Below are 17,090 nucleotides of genomic sequence, written 5' to 3' on the forward strand. Positions count from 1 at the left end.
GATTGGGGGCGGCGAGGCTGTTTTAAAATGTCGCCGCCGGCATGGGGGGCTTCCTAGCAGCCCCCCAAACCCGGGTTGGGGGTCCGGGGGGTGCTGGCAAGCCCCCCATGCCGGCGGCGACGTTTTAAAACAGCCGCGCCGCCCCCAATCTTCGGCTCCTCGCTAGCGCTGCGGAAGTAAAAACACCATCTGTGCATGCGCAGATGGTGTTTTTACTTCCGCAGCGCTACTTCGCGAAAACCCACTCGTTGCGGGGGGTCCTGGAACGGAACCCTCGCAACGATCGGGGGATCACTGTACATGATTCTAGTAAGAAACATTAGGACAGGGGATAGTGGGTTCTGACCGGTACGGTTGATGCTATCGCACCAGTAGTGAAAATTGAGATGTGTGCATGTGCATTCAAGCAAGACTTGTTCTATGCATGCGCAGAAGTAAAAAAATCACCAAAATCTGACACATGCACACATCCCAAGATTTTGCTTCCTGTGCAAGCGCAGAAGTAAACTCTTGCTTGGACACACATGCGTGCACACTGGAGACGTGGAGCTGCACTTTCAGCAGACTGGAAGCAGCGGCAGCCCTCGCCTGAATGGCACTTAGAATTATATACCACCCCCTACTCCTTTATACCACTCTCGGTTTACAGTGTCAGCATATTTTCCCCAACAATCTGGATCCTCATTTTATCAATCTCAGAAGGATGGAAGGCTGAAAATCCCGAGCGCCATCAGGATTGAATTCCAGGCTTTGGGCAATGTTAGCCAGTAATGCTGAATGGAGTTGAGTCGCTATATACATTTTGTTATTGAACGGGTCCAAAGACGGGCTACAAGAATGGTGGAAGGTCTTAAGCATAAAACGTATCAGGAAAGACTTAATGAACTCAATCTGTATAGTCTGGAGGACAGAAGGAAAAGGGGGGACATGATCGAAACATTTAAATATGTTAAAGGGTTAAATAAGGTCCAGGAGGGAAGTGTTTTTAATAGGAAAATGAACACAAGAACAAGGGGACACAACCTGAAGTTAGTTGGGGAAAGATCAAAAGCAACATGAGAAAATATTATTTTACTGAAAGAGTAGTAGATCCTTGGAACAAACTTCCAGCAGACGTGGTTGGTAAATCCACAGTAACTGAATTTAAACATGCCTGGGATAAACATATATCCATTGTAAGATAAAATACAGGAAATAGTATAAGGGCAGACTAGATGGACCATGAGGTCTTTTTCTGCTGTCAGTCTTCTATGTTTCTGTTTCTTACTGAATAAAAATACGTCAATACATATATATTTATATCCCCTTTATTATATGTAGAAATAATTCAAGGTGGCAAATATAACTAATACAGATCATTCATTTGATTGATTGATTGATTGATTGGACTTGTATGCTGCCCCTCTCCGTGGACTCCAGGTGTCTCACAACATATTAAAAAAAAACAATATACAATAAGACATCTAAAATCCAATTAATATAAATAACTAATCTAAAACTATTCTAAAAAGGCTAAAGCATTAAAAAATCATTCATTCAGATTCAAACCACAAACATACCACACACTCATTGGGCAGAGGTGACTCCATGCCTGGCAACATAAATAGGTTTTCAGATTCTTGTGAAAGGCGAGGATGGGGGCAGTACGAATCTCTGGGGTGGAGCTGATTCCAGAGGGCCGGGGCCCCCACAGAGAAGGCTCTTCCCATAGGCCCTGCTAAGTGACATTGTCTAGTTGACGGGACTTGGAGAAGGCTGACTCTGTGGGACCTAACCAGATGCTGGGATTCATGCGGCAGACGGTGGACCCGGAAGCTATGCTATACTACGCTATATTATTCTGTTCCTCATATAATAAGATATTTCACTAAAAAGAATCTTCTTTCTAGCGTATTCTCGCAAGTGCAGGGTTTGCTTTTTACATCACTGAACACCATTTTGCATGGTGAGCTGTGTCTCCACGCCACAGGCCCAAGGCTTGCATATCCCACCTGTCCGTCCATCACCTTGGGGGGGGGAATTATTGACCCCCTCGGAGAGGGTCTGCAACTTGGGCGTCCTCCTCGATCCACAGCTCACATTAGAGAACCATCTTTCAGCTGTGGCGAGGGGGGCGTTTGCCCAGGTTCGCCTGGTGCACCAGTTGCGGCCCTATTTGGACCAGGAGTCATTGCTCACAGTCGCTCATGCCCTCATCACCTCGAGGTTCGACTACTGTAATGCTCTCTTCATGGGGTGTTCGGAAACTTCAGATCGTGCAGAATGCAGCTGCGAGAGCAGTTATGGGCTTCCCTAGGTATGCCCATGTTACTCCAACACTCCGCAGTCTGCATTGGTTGCCGATCAATTTCCGGTCACAATTCAAAGTGTTGGTTATGACCTTTAAAGCCCTTCATGGCATCGGACCAGAATATCTCCGAGACCACCTTCTGCCGCACGAATCCCAGCGACCGATTAGGTCCCACAGAGTGGGCCTTCTCCGGGTCCCGTCAACTAAACAATGTCGGTTGGCGGGCCCCAGGGGAAGAGCCTTCTCTGTGGCGGCCCCGACTCTCTGGAACCAGCGATTAGAGATTACAACTGCCCCTACCCTCCTCGCCTTTCGCAAACTCCTTAAAACCCACCTATGTCGTCAGGCATGGGGGAACTGAGATATCTCCCCCGGGCCTATACAATTTATGTATGGTATGCTTGCGTGTTTGTCTGTTTAATAATGGGTTTTAAAAATATTTTAAATTGTAAATTATTAGATTTGTTATAAACTGTTTTTATTGTGTTGTGAGCCGCCCCGAGTCTACGGAAAGGGGCAGCGTACAAATCTAATAAATAATAATAATAATAATAATAATAATAATAATAATAATAATAATAATAATCTTAGTTGATGGTGTCTTGCCATATCTCTTTTTTGGATGCCCACGAGGTCGGCAGCCATTTACTTCTAATTGGCAGGCAATCTTGGTCACAGTGGAAGGTGTTGCTCTCTGGACATGTCCATATCAGTGGATTCGGGCTTCTCTTTATAATGGCTGCCCTATCAAAATGCTGTCAAATAGTGTGATTTGTGATGTGGTCAAGGAGGGAGCTGCCCGATATCTAACAGTGCTTGCATTCCCATGGCAAGGAGATAGCTTTCGGTCCCTGTTGCTGCTCCACAGCATTCGGTGTGATAACAGTGCTACAAGATGGAATTCACTAAAAAGATTAAACGGAATCATGCACGAAATTAAATGGTAAATTGCTCATCTGGGCTACAAACAAGAGACAAGAAACAAAATTCAAAATTCTTCTGCAGACATCAAATTTTGCCTCCAGTGCAATTTCTTGCCTCTGACAAGAAATTTTGTGCAAACTGCTAAACAACCTTTCTTTTCTATCTGCAGATTTGAATGGTTACTCCCCTATGTATAACATTACATGATTTATAAGGCTTTATATATAACGGAAATCTGTCCCACAATCTGGACCTTTGTGTGGTTTCACTTTTATGTGAGTCCTCAAGTATATCACAAATCGGAATGCCAACGGAAACTTTTCCCACAAACCAGACACTTATATGGTTACATTCCTGTGTGAGTCCTTTGATGTTGGAATTATTCTGGAAACATTTCTCACAATCCAAACACTCTTATCCTACAGCGTGAGTCCTCCAATGTCTCAAAATTCAAGATTCCTCTACACACATCAAGTTTTGCCTCAAATGCAATTTCTTCTGTGTTGTAAGGGAGACATTTTATGTTAAACGATGTTTTTCTGCAATCTGGGTTGTTGAATGGTTATTCCCCTATGTGTAACCCTACATGATTTATAAGGCTATACCTAGTACTGAAATCTTTCCCGCAATCCGGACATTCATATGGTTTCTCTCCTGTATGAGTTCTCAAGTGTCTCACCAAATGGGAATTTCGACTGAAACTTTTCCCACATTCAAGACACTCATATGGTTTCTCTCCTGTGTGAGTCCTCTGATGTTCCATTAGGTGGGAACTGTGAGTGAAACTTTGCCTACAATCGAAACACTCATATGGTTTTTCTCCTGTGTGAATCCTTTGATGTTTCACCAGGTAGGATTTATCCTGGAAACATTTCCCACAATCCAAACACTCATATGGTTTCTCTCCTGTGTGAGTCCTCCGATGTCTCACCAGATTGGAATTCTGACTGAAACTTTTCCCACAGTCTGGACACTCATACGGTTTCTCTCCTGTGTGAATCCTCTGATGGTCTACCAGGTGGGAATTCTGACAGAAACTTTTCCCACAATCTGGACACTCGTATGGTTTTTCTCCTGTGTGAATCCTCTGATGTTCCACCAGGTGGGAATTTTGAATGAAATTTTTGCCACATTTTTGACACTCATATGGTTTGTCTCCTGTGTGAGTCCTCTGGTGTATCACCAGGTCAGAATTCCGTGTGAAATTTTTCCCGCAATCCGGACATTCAAAGATTTTCTCTCTAGAATGAGTTTTCTTGTGTTTCACCAGATTGGTTTGCATGCTAAATCTTTTGCCACATTGGGAGTACTCGTGGGGCTTGTATGGATCTTTCCATAAATCATGAGGAAGATTTTTTGGTTACACCTTTTTCTGCATTACAACTATTTGTATAGATCTTCATATCAGCTGTCATCTGCAATCTGTGTCCTTCCCACAACAGGCAGTCCGTGGGGATTTTCTACATAAATATTCTTGGACTTTTGAAGAGGCCAAAAATATTTCTGATTTCTTACTTGGGGATTCTTTGATTCAAGACATTATTTTTTTCGTCAAGGCATTCATTCATAAATGTCCATTTTCCTTTCACTTTCCATCAACTTCCATATATTTGCACTTTTCCTTTATTTCAATATCATCCACATTGATTTCTTAGGTAACATTTGCTTCAGTTCCACATACTCAATTTTTTCCAGCTCCAACTTTGTTTTTGTTATTCTCTCCCTTGTCTCTTATCTGCTGAGGAAGGAGAAGAATTTTTACACTTTCTGGAGGAAACGGAAAAAATGTTGATTGATTGCTTCTTTTGCATTTTAAGGCTGCTTCTCATTCTGTTGTCCAGAATGTTCTTCTTGGTGTACTCTGTTTCTGTAAGATACATATTAATGGATTAGTTTCATTGTTATTTAAAATTTTGCTGTAGGACATGAAAGAAGAAAGATCAATGTTCTAAGTTCACCGCTAACATTAAATATGATTCATTTGGCATGTATAAGACTACTAGACCCAAGTTCAAATATCATATAATAATAATAATAATAATAATAATAATAATAATAATAATAATTTATTAGATTTGTATGCTGCCCGGACTCGGAGCAGCTCACAACAAATAAAACATATACAAATCCAATGTTAAAACAGTCTTTTTAAAAAACCCTATTAAAAACAGTCATACAACCCAAACACACCATCCAAGTCAAAGGCAGCTAAGGATACAGTAGTCCCTCGCTATACTGCGCTTCACCTACTGCGGCTTCACTTCATCGCGGGTTTCTGAGGAAGTTGATCGGCAGATTTAAACAGCCCGCCGAACTCGATCGGCAGGTTTTTTAAAAAAAAAAATATCTAAAATTGTAAATACTGTATTTAAATACTGTATCTAAAATAAATACTGTGTGGGAAGGGTTTATAAACACTTAAAACAATGAAAACTTACCAAACAATTACAATATAAATACTTAAATAAGTACTATCAGTCAATAAATTCCCCATCGCGGATTTCACCTATCACGGCCAGGTCTGGAACGTAACACCAGCGATAGGTGAGGGACTACTGTATATCAGTTCCTCCATGCCTGGTGACATAGATGAGTTTTTAAAAGTTTGCGAGAGGCAAGGAGGCTGGGGGCAGTCCTAATCTCTGGGGGGAGCTGATTCTAGAGGGCTGGGGCCGCCACAGAGAAGGCTCTTCCCCTGGGTCCCGCCAGACGGCATTGTTTCATCGACAGGACCCGGAGAAGACCAACTCTGTGGGACCTAATCGGTCACTGGGATTCGTGCGGCAGAAGGCGGTCCCGGAGATATTCTGGTCTAATGCCCTGTAGAGCTTTATAGGTCATAACCAACACTTTGAATTATGACTGGAAACTGATTGGCAGCCAGTGCAGGCTGCGGAGTGATGATGAAACATGGGCATATCTGGGAATGCCCATGATAGCTCTCGCAGCCGCATTCTGCACGATCTGAAGTTTCCGAACATTTTTCAGAGGTAGCCCCATGTAGAGAGCGTTGCAGTAGTCGAACCTCGAGGTGATGAGGGCATGAGCGACTGTGAGCAGTGACTCCCAGTCCAAATAGGGCCGCAACTGGTGCACCAGGCGAACTGGGGCAAACGCCCTCCTCGCCACAGCTGAAAGATGTTTCTCTAATGTGAGCTGTGGATCGAGGAGGACGCCCAAGTTGCGGACCCTCTCTGAGGGGGTCAATAATTCCCCCCCCCAGGGTGATGGACAGACAGATGGAATTGTCCTTGGGAGGCAAAACCCACAGCCACTCCATCTTGTCAGGGTTGAGTTTGAGCCTGTTGACACCCATCTAGACCCCAACAGCCTCCAGGCACCGGCACATCACTTCCACTGCTTCACTGACTGGACATGGGGTGGAGATGTACAGCTGAGTATCATCAGCGTACTGATGATACCTCACCCCATGCCCCTGGATGATCTCACCCAGCGGTTTCATGTAAATATTAAATAGTTGGGGGAGAGAACTGACCCCTGAGGCACCCCACAAGGGAGAGACCTAGAAGTCGACCTCTGACCCCCCACTAACACCGATTGCGACGACCGGAGAGGTAGGTGGAGAGCCACTGAAGGACAGTGCCTCCCACTCCCAACCCCTCCAGCCGGCGCAGAAGGATACCATGGTCGATGGTATCAAAAGGCGCTGAGAGGTCAAGAAGCACCAGGACAGAGGATAAGCTCCTGTCCCAGGCCCGCCACAGATCAACCATCAGCGCGACCAAAGCAGTTTCCATGCTGTAGCTGGGCCTGAACACTGACTGTTAAGGGCCTAGATAATCGGCTTCTTCCAAGGATCACTGGAGCTGGTGTGCCTTCTCAACAACCTTCCCCATAAAGGGGAGGTTGGAGACTGGACGATAGTTATTAAGCACGGCTGGGTCCACGCCTGCCTCCTTATAAGGAGCCGGAAAGGACCCCCTCCCCAAAGAAGCGTTGACAATCTCCTGGACCCAGCTCCGTGTCACCTCTCAGCTGGCCAAAACTAACCAAGAGCAACATGAATCCAGTAAGCAGGTGGCGGAACTCACAGCTCCAATGGCCTTGTCCACTTCATCAGGTCAAACTCAACCCAAGTCAAACTCAACCCAGACAGATGGATTGATTGATTGATTGATTGGATTTGTATGCCGCCCCTCTTCGGGGACTCTGGGTGGCTAACAACATATCACAGAAAACATAGCAGTACATCTAAATCCAATTAATATAATTTAATAACCCTAAAAGTTCCAATATAATTAAAAACATTCATTACCATTCACTGCATAGAACACACTTCAACACTCATTGGTCAGGGAGAAGATCTAATGACCCCAGGCCTGGCAACATAGATAAGTCTTTAAGCTTTTTCGGAAGACAAGGAGGGTGGGAGAAGTGTGAATCTCCAGGGGGAGCTGATTCCAGAAGGCCAGGGTCTCAACAGAGAAGACTCTTCCACTAGGTCTCGTCTGGTTGATGGGACCCTGAGAAGGCCAACTCTGTGGGACCTGACCGGACACTGGGATTCGTGCGGCAGAATTGACAGAAATGTTAAAATATGGATGTTAACCCATTTGGAAATACTATGATTTGTATTTGTATCAATGTTTGTTTGTATGTTATGTTTATGTCTTTTTTTCTTTCTTACTCTAATGTCTTTTTAAAATATATATTTCAATAAAAACTTTTTTCTAAAAAAAGATGTTTCTTCTCAGTTCTAGTTTGCTTCCGTCCCTGATTAGCTTCCAACCATTGTTTCTTGCCCTGTATATAATGCTTTGGAAAATAAGTTTATTGTGGCAGCCCCTCAAATACAGTGTTCCCTCAACTTTCGTGGGGGATACGTTCCGAGACTGCCCGCGAAAGTCGCATTTCCGCGAAGTAGAGATGCGGAAATAAATACCCTATTTTTGGCTATGAACAGTATCACAAGTCTTCACTTAACACTTTAAACCCCTAAATTTCAATTTCCCATTCCCTTAGCAACCATTTAGATTATTACTCACTATGTTTATTTATTAAAGTTTATTTTAATCTTTTTTATTAAAGGCGGACAAAAGTTTGGCGATGATATATGATGTCATCGGACAGGAAAAACCGTGGTATAGGGGGAAAAAACGTGAAGTATTTTTTAATTAATATTTTTGAAAAACCGTGGTACTGTATAGACTTTTTGCAAAGTTCGAACCCCGGAACACTGTACTAGAATACTGATTGATTTCTATCCACTGCTTCTTATCTTGCCTTCTGGTGTTTGAAAATAAATTGGCCTTTTCTTTTTTGTGGCAATCTCGCAAATACTGGAATACTGCTGACAGGTCTCCCTTAGTCCCTGACAGGGCTAGGCGAAGTTGCCTGGTGGACTTCAACTCCCAGAATTCCTGAACCAATCATGGAAGCTCAGGAATTCTGGGCGTTGAAGTCCACATGTCATTGAAGAGCCAACTTTGCCTATCCCCGTTCTAGACTAAGCCACACCCAAAATATTGCATCCGTTCTTCACAACATTTTAGTCTCCAGGCATTTCCATTTCAGTCTCCCCCATTTCCCAGCAGAAAATTACAGGCAGCGTATTTAAATCATGCAGGATAAGTGTAATAACGTTTGGGGAGAGAAAGAACATTCAAGCAGCAGCTTACATGCTTCAGCTGCGTTTCTTCTCTGCTTTTGCCCCTCGGAGGACCCCCAACAAGCCCCATTTGCTGCCGGCTTCTACTCCAAGCTACCCACCTTCCAGCAGCTGCTTCCGCCCTGGGAAGAGCACGACCGCAGTTTGCCACGCCTCCATCCTTCCGTGGGGGAGCCGGAAGAGGTAGTTCCTCTGCCCTTCTCCTCTCTTCGACATCCTTTCTAGTAACACTCGCTGGTTTTAACTCCTTTCGTCTCAGCTGCACCGCCGACCGTTGGATATTGCAACTGAGCCACGGTGTTCCAAGGGCTGCTGTTGTGTTACACAGCTCCACCTAGTGACGCGAACCTGAACACACGCTCATTCTGACTGTCTCTGGAGACAGAATTCCCCTCGCACCCCCTAAATGAAGTGCCGTTTTCCAACGGAAGAGAGGAATAAAAGATTGCCAGCGTGAGACTACAACTCATCCTTTGCTTGCAGCCTCACTTTGCCACCCAGAGAAAGGGCTCTGCAGCAGGAAAGACACCTGAACCGTTCTCAGTCTGGGGCACATCGCCTGTTGGAAGAAATTTCCATGTGGTTCAGTGGAGGCCGGGAATAAAATAAAATGGAGGGTGATTGGAAAGGAAATTTGATGATGAACATAACCAACAGGAATTCTGGGACAGCTGGCAAAATGGAGTTGAGAGTGGATGGGGTTTTAGTTTCTCTGGGTTTTGTATTTGAGCTTCCTGTTCCTATGCAAAAACATGTTCTTTAATATATTATTATCATTTATTTATTTTTATTCATTTATTTTGTCCAATACACAATAATACACAATGAAGGTTATAGAGGATATAGTAGAGAAGAAATATGAGATATAGGAGAGACTATAGGACAGAGGACGGAAGGCACTCTAGTGCGCTTATGTACGCCCCCGCTTCCCACGACGGAGAAGTAACAGAAGCTTGGAACCAAATGTTTTTACTGTTGTAAGTCACCCTGAGTCCACAAGGAGAAGGGCAATCAATCAATCAATATGCTTCTGGCAGGACATTATTATTATGAGCGAGATGCACTGGATTTGTTTCTTTAAGGTTCAATTGAAGTTGTTGATCCCATTTAAAGCTATTTCTTCATTATAGCCATAAAATTTAAACCAATATATCACCCCACATACTTTTATACCTCTCTCGGTTTACAGTATCAGCATATTGTCCCCAAGCATCTGGATCCTCATTTTACTAACCTCAAAAAGATGGAAGGCTGACTCAATCTCGAGTACCGTCAGGATGGAATTCCAGGTTGTGGGAGAGTCAGCCAGCATCACTGCACTTTACTCACTAGACTACCAAGACAGCTGTCATTATTATCCCACCTTTATTATTTTTGCATCCATCTGTTCCACCAGGTCAGATAGGGTGCACGCACTGCTAGATCCTTGCCTTAAATATTGCCATCTGATAAGAGCTAGGAAGTGTGCCTTTTCCATTGCAAACCCTGACCTATGAAACACTCTTCCCCATGAAGTTTGGTAAGCCTTTATCCTCCTGGTCTTCCATAAAGCAAAGAGGTTCAAGCTGTTATCCTAAAGACTGGGATAAGAAGAGTTGCTTGATTTGGAACCAGGCTTTTGTTTATAATTATTCGATGTATATGTTGCTAATCCTGTGGATAACTTCTCCAATTTGACTCCTTGCAAGGAGAAAGCAATTTTGAGCCAGAATGGCACCTGACATGAACGTAGTTATTAAAACTAGGTGGTTTGCTTAACTTTTAAATTGAACAAAAGCAAGAATCACCTTTTGGGAATTCAGAGATTATCAAAATGTTTATCAACTGTACTAGAAGTGCCCTGTGTTTGCAGGGCAAGTATATTTTAAAAGCAGACGTTTTCCATTTTGCCACTTGCAACATATGGGATTTATTGCTTTCTGTAATAAGATTTTATTGCTGTAAACCATGTGGAGTCTTATGAGTTGAGCTGCCATATATATTTTGCTACTGAATAAAAATATACATTTACATGTTTATATCACCCTTTATTATATGTAGAAATAACTCAGGGTGGCAGATATAATACAAATTGTTCTGCTGTCCTGTCATTGTATTCTATTCTGTTCTGATTTGTCCTGTTCTGGTCTATTTTATTCTATGTTTGATACTAGGACATGCTTCAGTAAAAAAGAATCTTCTTTCTATCGTATTCCGTCAGATGCAGGGTTCACTTTTTGCATCAGTGATCACCATTTTGCACGGTCAGCTGAGTCTCCAGGCCACAGGCCTAAGGCTTGCATATCTTAGTTGATGGTGTCTTGTCAACTCTGCAAGGTCGGCGGCTATTGGCTTTTAATTGATAGGCAGTCTTGGTCAGTAACAGGTGTCATTCTCTGGACATCTCACCTGTGGAGTCGACCTTTTCTCATCTTCTTTATAATTGGTGCCACATCAAAGTGCTGTTGAATAGTGTCATTTGTGATGTAATCGAAAAGGGAGATGCCCGATATCCAACAGAGTGTTTGCATTTCCACGCCATGGAGATAGCTTTCAGTCTCTTTTGTTATTGCCCAGAATTCAGCACCATAAAGTGCTATAGGGTAGATTTTCCCTAAAAAAAGAATCTTGCAAAAATTAAATGGTAAATGCTTATCTGGGTTACAAATGAGACAAGAAACAAAGTTCAAGATTCCTCCCCACACATCAAGTTTTGCCTCAAGTGCAATTTCTTGTGTGTTATAAGGCAGGGATTTTGCGCAAAACAATGTTTCTCTGCAACCTAGGTTGTTGCATGGTTACTCCCCTATGTGTAACCTTACATGATTTATAAGGCTATACCTAGTAGTGAAATCTTTCCCACAATCCGGACATTCATACGGTTTCTCTCCTGTGTGAGTCCTCAAGTGTATCACCAAATAAGAATTCAGGCTGAAACTTTTCCCACATTCAAGACACTCATATGGTTTCTCTCCTGTGTGAGTTCTTTCATGTCTCACCAGGTTGAATTTATACTGGAAACTTTTCCCACAATCCGAACACTCATATGGTTTTTCTCCTGTGTGAGTCCTCTGATGTCTCACCAGATTGGAATTCTGACTGAAACGTTTCCCACAGTCTGGACACTCATATGGTTTCGCTCCTGTGTGAGTCCTCTGATGTCCCACCAGGGCTGAATTCTGACAGAAACCTTTCCCACAAACTGGACATTCATATGGTTTTTCTCCTGTGTGAATCCTTTGATGTGCCACCAGGTGGGAATTCTGACTGAAACTTTTCCCACAGTTTGGACACTCATATGGTTTGTCTCCTGTGTGAGTCCTCTGGTGTATCACCAGGTCAGAATTCTGTGTGAATTTTTTCCCACAATCCGGACATTCAAAGAGTTTTCCCCTAGTATGAGTTTTCTTGGGTTTCACCAGATTGGTCTGCATGCTAAATATCTTGCTACATTGGGAGTACTGGTAGTAGGGCTTGTATGATTCTTGCCATAAATCACAAAGATTTTTTGGTTACACTTTTTTCCGCACTCCAACTATTTGTATGGGTTTTCATATCAGCTGTGACCTGCAATCTGTGTTTATCCCACAATAGACAGTCTGTGGGGATTTTCCACAAGGAAATTCTTGGATTTTTAAGGAGGCCAAAAATATTTCTGATCTATTACTTGGATATTCTTTGATTCAAGCCACTATTTCTTTCGTCAAAGACTTTCATCCTTAAATGTCCCTTATTCTTTCCTTTCCACCGGCATCCAGTTATTTACACTTTTTCTTTATTTCAATATTATCCCCCTTGACCTCTTATGTAATATTTCCTTCAGTTCGACATACTTTATTTTTTCCAGCTCAAAACTTTGTTTTAGTTATTTTCTCCCTTGTCTCTCATCTGCTGAGGTAGGAGAAGAGTTTACACTTTCTGGAGAAAATGGAAAACATGTTGATTGATGTTGCATTTTAAGACTCTTTCTCATTCTCTACTGTCCAGAGTGTTCTTGCCATCCTCCTTGTCTGTAACATAGATATTAATAGATTAGTTTCATTATTATTTAAAAATTTGCTGTAGGACATGTCAACACAGCCAAAAAACCCCAACCATCATATATTATCACGAAAGAAGAACCATCAGAGTTTTAGGTTCAGCTCTAACATTAATTGTGATTCATTTGGCATGAACAAAATTATCAGATCCAAGTTCAAATATCACATCAATCACAATATTCTTTTATTGACTTGTGTAAATCACACACAAATGCATGTCTAAATTATTATTATTATTATTATTATTATTATTATTATTATTAATTAGATTTGTATGCCGCCCCTCTCCGTAGACTCGGGGCGGCTCACAACAATAACAAGAACAGTGTAAGAACAAATCTAATAATTTAAAAACACTAAAAACCCCATTATTAAAAGCAAACAAACACACAAACATACCATGTATAAACTGTATAGGCCCGGGGGAAATGTGTCAGTTCCCCCATGCCTGACGGCAGAGATGGGTCTTAAGAACTTTACGAAAGGCAAGGAGGGTGGGGGAAGTTCTGATCTCTGGGGGGAGCTGGTTCCAGAGGGTCGGGGCCGCCACAGAGAAGGCTCTTCTGGGTCCCGTCAAACGACATTGTTTAGTCGATGGGACCCGGAGAAGGCCAACTCTGTGGGACCTAACCGGTTGCTGGGATTTGTGCGGCAGAAGGCGGTCTCTGAGATATTCTGGTCCGATGCCATGCTTTATAGGTCATATCCAACACTTTGAATTCTGATCGGCAACCAATGCAGACTGCGGAGTGTTGGTGTAACATGGGCATACCTAGGGAAGCCCATGATTGCTCTCGCAGCCGCATTCTTCACGACCTGAAGTTTCCAAACACTTTTCAAAGGTAGCCCCATGTAGAGAGCATTACAGTAGTCGAGCCTCGAGGTGATGAGGGCATGAGTGACTGTGAGCAGTGAGTCCCGGTCCAGATAGGGCCGCCACTAGTGCACCAGGTAAACCTGGGCAAATGCCCCCCTCACCACAGCTGAAAGATGTTTCTCTAATGTGAGCTGTGAAGAATTCATTTATATAGAATATATCTATCTGTTTTTTCAGGATGCAAAATGTTCTAGAAGTGCATTCAAATGTTTTGATCTGAATTTAGAAATGTGGAGATGCTAACAGATAAAATGGTGCCCAAATCCTATACAAGGTTTAAATCACCCATTTTACCTATGGGGCTCTTAACTTGCCAGGAAAACAACATGATAATCATATGTGAAGTGACCAAGGGAGATGGCAGACATGAAGTATTAAAAAAAATAAAGAGTTTTAAAATCTCCTACATTTTACACTACAAACAAGAGCTGGATGGGTCCTCGTGGGTTTTTCTAGCCCAACTCCCAATTCAGGTTAAGAGACCCTATATCTTTTCAAACAGCTAGCTATCCAGTCTCTTCTTAAAAATCTCCAGTGATGAAGCACCCATAAGATGTGAAGGCCAGCTGTTCCCTGGTTAATTGTCCTCACTTTTAGGAAGTTTCTCAATTCCAGGTTGCTTTCCACCTTGATTAGTTTCAAACCATTGTTTCTTGACCTGCCATGTAATTTTGGAAAATAAATGTACTGTGGCAGCCCCTCTAATACTGGAATACTGATTGGCTTCTATCAATTTCTTCTTGTATTGCCTTCTGCTGCTTTGAAAATAAATTGGCCTTTTCTTTTTGTGGCAATCTCGCAAATACCGGAATACTGTACTGCTGACAGGTCTCCCTTAGTCCAGACAGGGGTAGGCAAAGTTGCCTCTTCTATGACTTGTGGACTTCAACTCCCAGAATTCCTGAACCAATCATGGAAGCTCAGGAATTCTGGGCGTTGAAGTCCACACGTCATTGAAGAGACAACTTTGCCTATCCCTGCTCTAGAACAAGCCACACCCAAAATATTGCATCCGTTCTTCACAACATTTTAGTTTCCAGGCATTTCCATTTCAGTCCCTCCCATTTCCCAGCAGAAAATTTACAGGCAGCACATTTAAATCATGCAGCATAAGTGTAATAATGGTTGAGGAGAGAAAGAACATCCAGCAGCAACTTACATGCTTCAGCTTCGTTTCTTCTGTGCTTTTGCCCCTCGGAGGACCCCAACGAGCCTTACAGACTGCCGGCTTCTTCTCCAAGCTGCCCCTCCAAGCTGCCCACCTTCCAGCTGCTGCTTCCGCCCTAGGAGGAGCACGACCGCACTTTGCCACGCCTTCATCCTTCCATTAATGAGCCGGAAGAGGTAGTTCCTTTGCCCTTCTCCTCTCCTTGACATCCCGTTTGGATTAAACTCGCTGGTTTTAACTGCTTTCGCCTCAGCTGCATTGCCAACCGTTGGATGTCGCAACTCAGCTGTTATGGTGTTCCAGGGGCTGCTGTTGTATTACAGCTCCACCTAGCGCCGCGAGCCTGAAGATACGCTCATTCTTTCTCTGGATTCTCCTCCCGCCCCCTTAACGAACTGCCGTTTTCCAACGGAAGAGAGGAATGAAACGTTGCCACTGCGAGACTACAACTCAACCACAGCTTGCAGCCTGACTTTGCCACCCAGAGAAAGGACTGTCTGGGGCACATCACCTGTTGAAAGAAAAATCCATAGAGTTCACATACAAGCCGGGAATAAATTTTTTATTTATTTTTTATTTATTGATTTTGTCCAATACAGTAATACACAATGAGGATTTTAGTGGGTATATACATAGTAAAATACATAACGAAGGTTATAGATTATATCTTAGATTATCCACAGTTGACCTCTCCAGATTCCTAAGAGGTCAGTAAGGGGCGAGTACAAGTGCACTAGAGCACCTTCCATCCCCTGTCCTATTGCTCTCCTATATCTCCTATACCTTTCTTCTTTTCCTATATCTCTTCTTCTATTCTTTCATTGATATGTTCTATTACTATATCTTCTTTTCTATTCTTTCATAGATACAGTATATTTTACTATGAGTATCTTCTCTATAACCTTCATCATGTACAGTGGTACCTCAAGATACGAACCCCTCGTCTTACGAACAACTCGTGATATGAACCCGGGGTTCAGAAAAATTTTGCCTCTTCTTACGAACTTTTTCCGAGTTACGAACCGGCGTTCGGAGACTGCTGGGAAGCCGCGCGGCTGTTTTAAAAGGTAACAGCCGGGCGGCGGGGCTTCCCAGAAGCCTCCCGAACGCCGGTTCGTAACTCGAACAAAGTTCGTAAGAAGAGGCAAAATTTTGCTGAACCCCGGGTTCGGTTCGGGAGGTTGCTGGGAAGCCCCCCAGGCCGGCTGCGACCTTTTAAACACCCGCGCCGCTTCGCAGCTGTCTCCCGAAGCCGAACACGGAAGTTCGGCTTTAGCGTTCGGCTTCAGGAGACAGCTGCGAAGCGGCGCAGGTGTTTTAAAAGGTCGCAGCCGGGCTGGGGGGCTTGCCAGCACCCCCCCGAACCCCAAACTTTTGCCGAACTTCGGGGTTCGGGGTTCGGGGGGTGCTGGGAAGCCCCCAGGCCAGCTGCGACCTTTTAAAAGAGCCGCGCCGCTTCCCATCTGTCTCCTGAAGCCGAACGCTAAAGCCGAACTTCCGCGTTCGGCTTCGGGAGACAGCTGGGAAGCGGCGCGGGTGTTTTAAAAGGTCGCAGCCGGCCTGGGGGGCTTCCCAGCACCCCCCGAACCCCGAATCCGGGTTTGGGGGGTGCTGGGAAGCCCCCCAGGCCGGCTGTCACCTTTTAAAACAGCCGCGCGGCTTCCCAGCAGTCATCGAAAGCGTTTTTTTTTGCGGGGGGTTTTTTGGTTGCACGGATTAATTGACTTTACATTGTTTCCTATGGAAAACAATGTTTCGTCTTACGAACCTTTCGTCTTACGAACCTCCTCCTTGCACCAATTAAGTTCGTATCATGAGGTATTACTGTATTTTACTATGTGTATATATATATATATACCCACTAAAAGTCTCATTGTGTATTGACAAAATAAATAAAAAAATAGTAAAATATATCTAAGAAAGAACAGAAGAGAAGATATAGGAATAAAACATATCAATGAAAGAATAGAAGAAGAGATATAGGAATAGAAGAAAGGTATAGGAGATATAGGAGAGCAATAGGATGGGACGGAAGGCACTCTAGTGCACTTGTACTCGCCCCTTACTGACCTCTTATGAATCTGGAGAGGTCAACCGTGGATAGTCTAAGGGTAAAGTGTTGGGGGTTTGGGGGTGACACTATGGAGTCCGGTAATGAGTTCCACGCTTCGACAACTCGGTTA

General features: G+C 43.6%; 1 protein-coding gene across 1 annotated transcript; it reads right to left on the reverse strand.

The window, feature by feature from the left end:
• Positions 1 to 2,479: 2,479 nt before the first annotated feature.
• On the reverse strand, positions 2,480 to 15,151 carry LOC139163088 (zinc finger protein 135-like). The gene is made up of 3 exons (XM_070744029.1): positions 14,899 to 15,151; positions 11,640 to 12,832; positions 2,480 to 4,383 (listed from the first exon to the last, which is right to left on the reverse strand). Exons 2-3 carry the CDS (start codon positions 12,254 to 12,256, stop codon positions 3,777 to 3,779), a joined length of 1,224 nt encoding a protein of 407 aa, XP_070600130.1. The 5' UTR covers positions 12,257 to 12,832; positions 14,899 to 15,151; the 3' UTR covers positions 2,480 to 3,776.
• Between the last annotated feature and the right edge of the window lie 1,939 nt (positions 15,152 to 17,090).

This window comes from Erythrolamprus reginae, chromosome 2, assembly GCF_031021105.1.
Source record: "Erythrolamprus reginae isolate rEryReg1 chromosome 2, rEryReg1.hap1, whole genome shotgun sequence".
In the NCBI taxonomy this organism is placed as follows: domain Eukaryota; kingdom Metazoa; phylum Chordata; class Lepidosauria; order Squamata; family Dipsadidae; genus Erythrolamprus; species Erythrolamprus reginae.

Bases quoted from the DNA above. Each gene is read 5' to 3' on its own strand.
- LOC139163088 (XM_070744029.1), bottom strand. From the start codon at position 12,256: ATGCAGACCAATCTGGTGAAACCCAAGAAAACTCATACTAGGGGAAAA. The intron at 4,384-11,639 runs GTTACACATAGG...GATACACCAGAG, and splicing joins AGCCTTATAAATCATGTAAG to GACTCACACAGGAGACAAAC.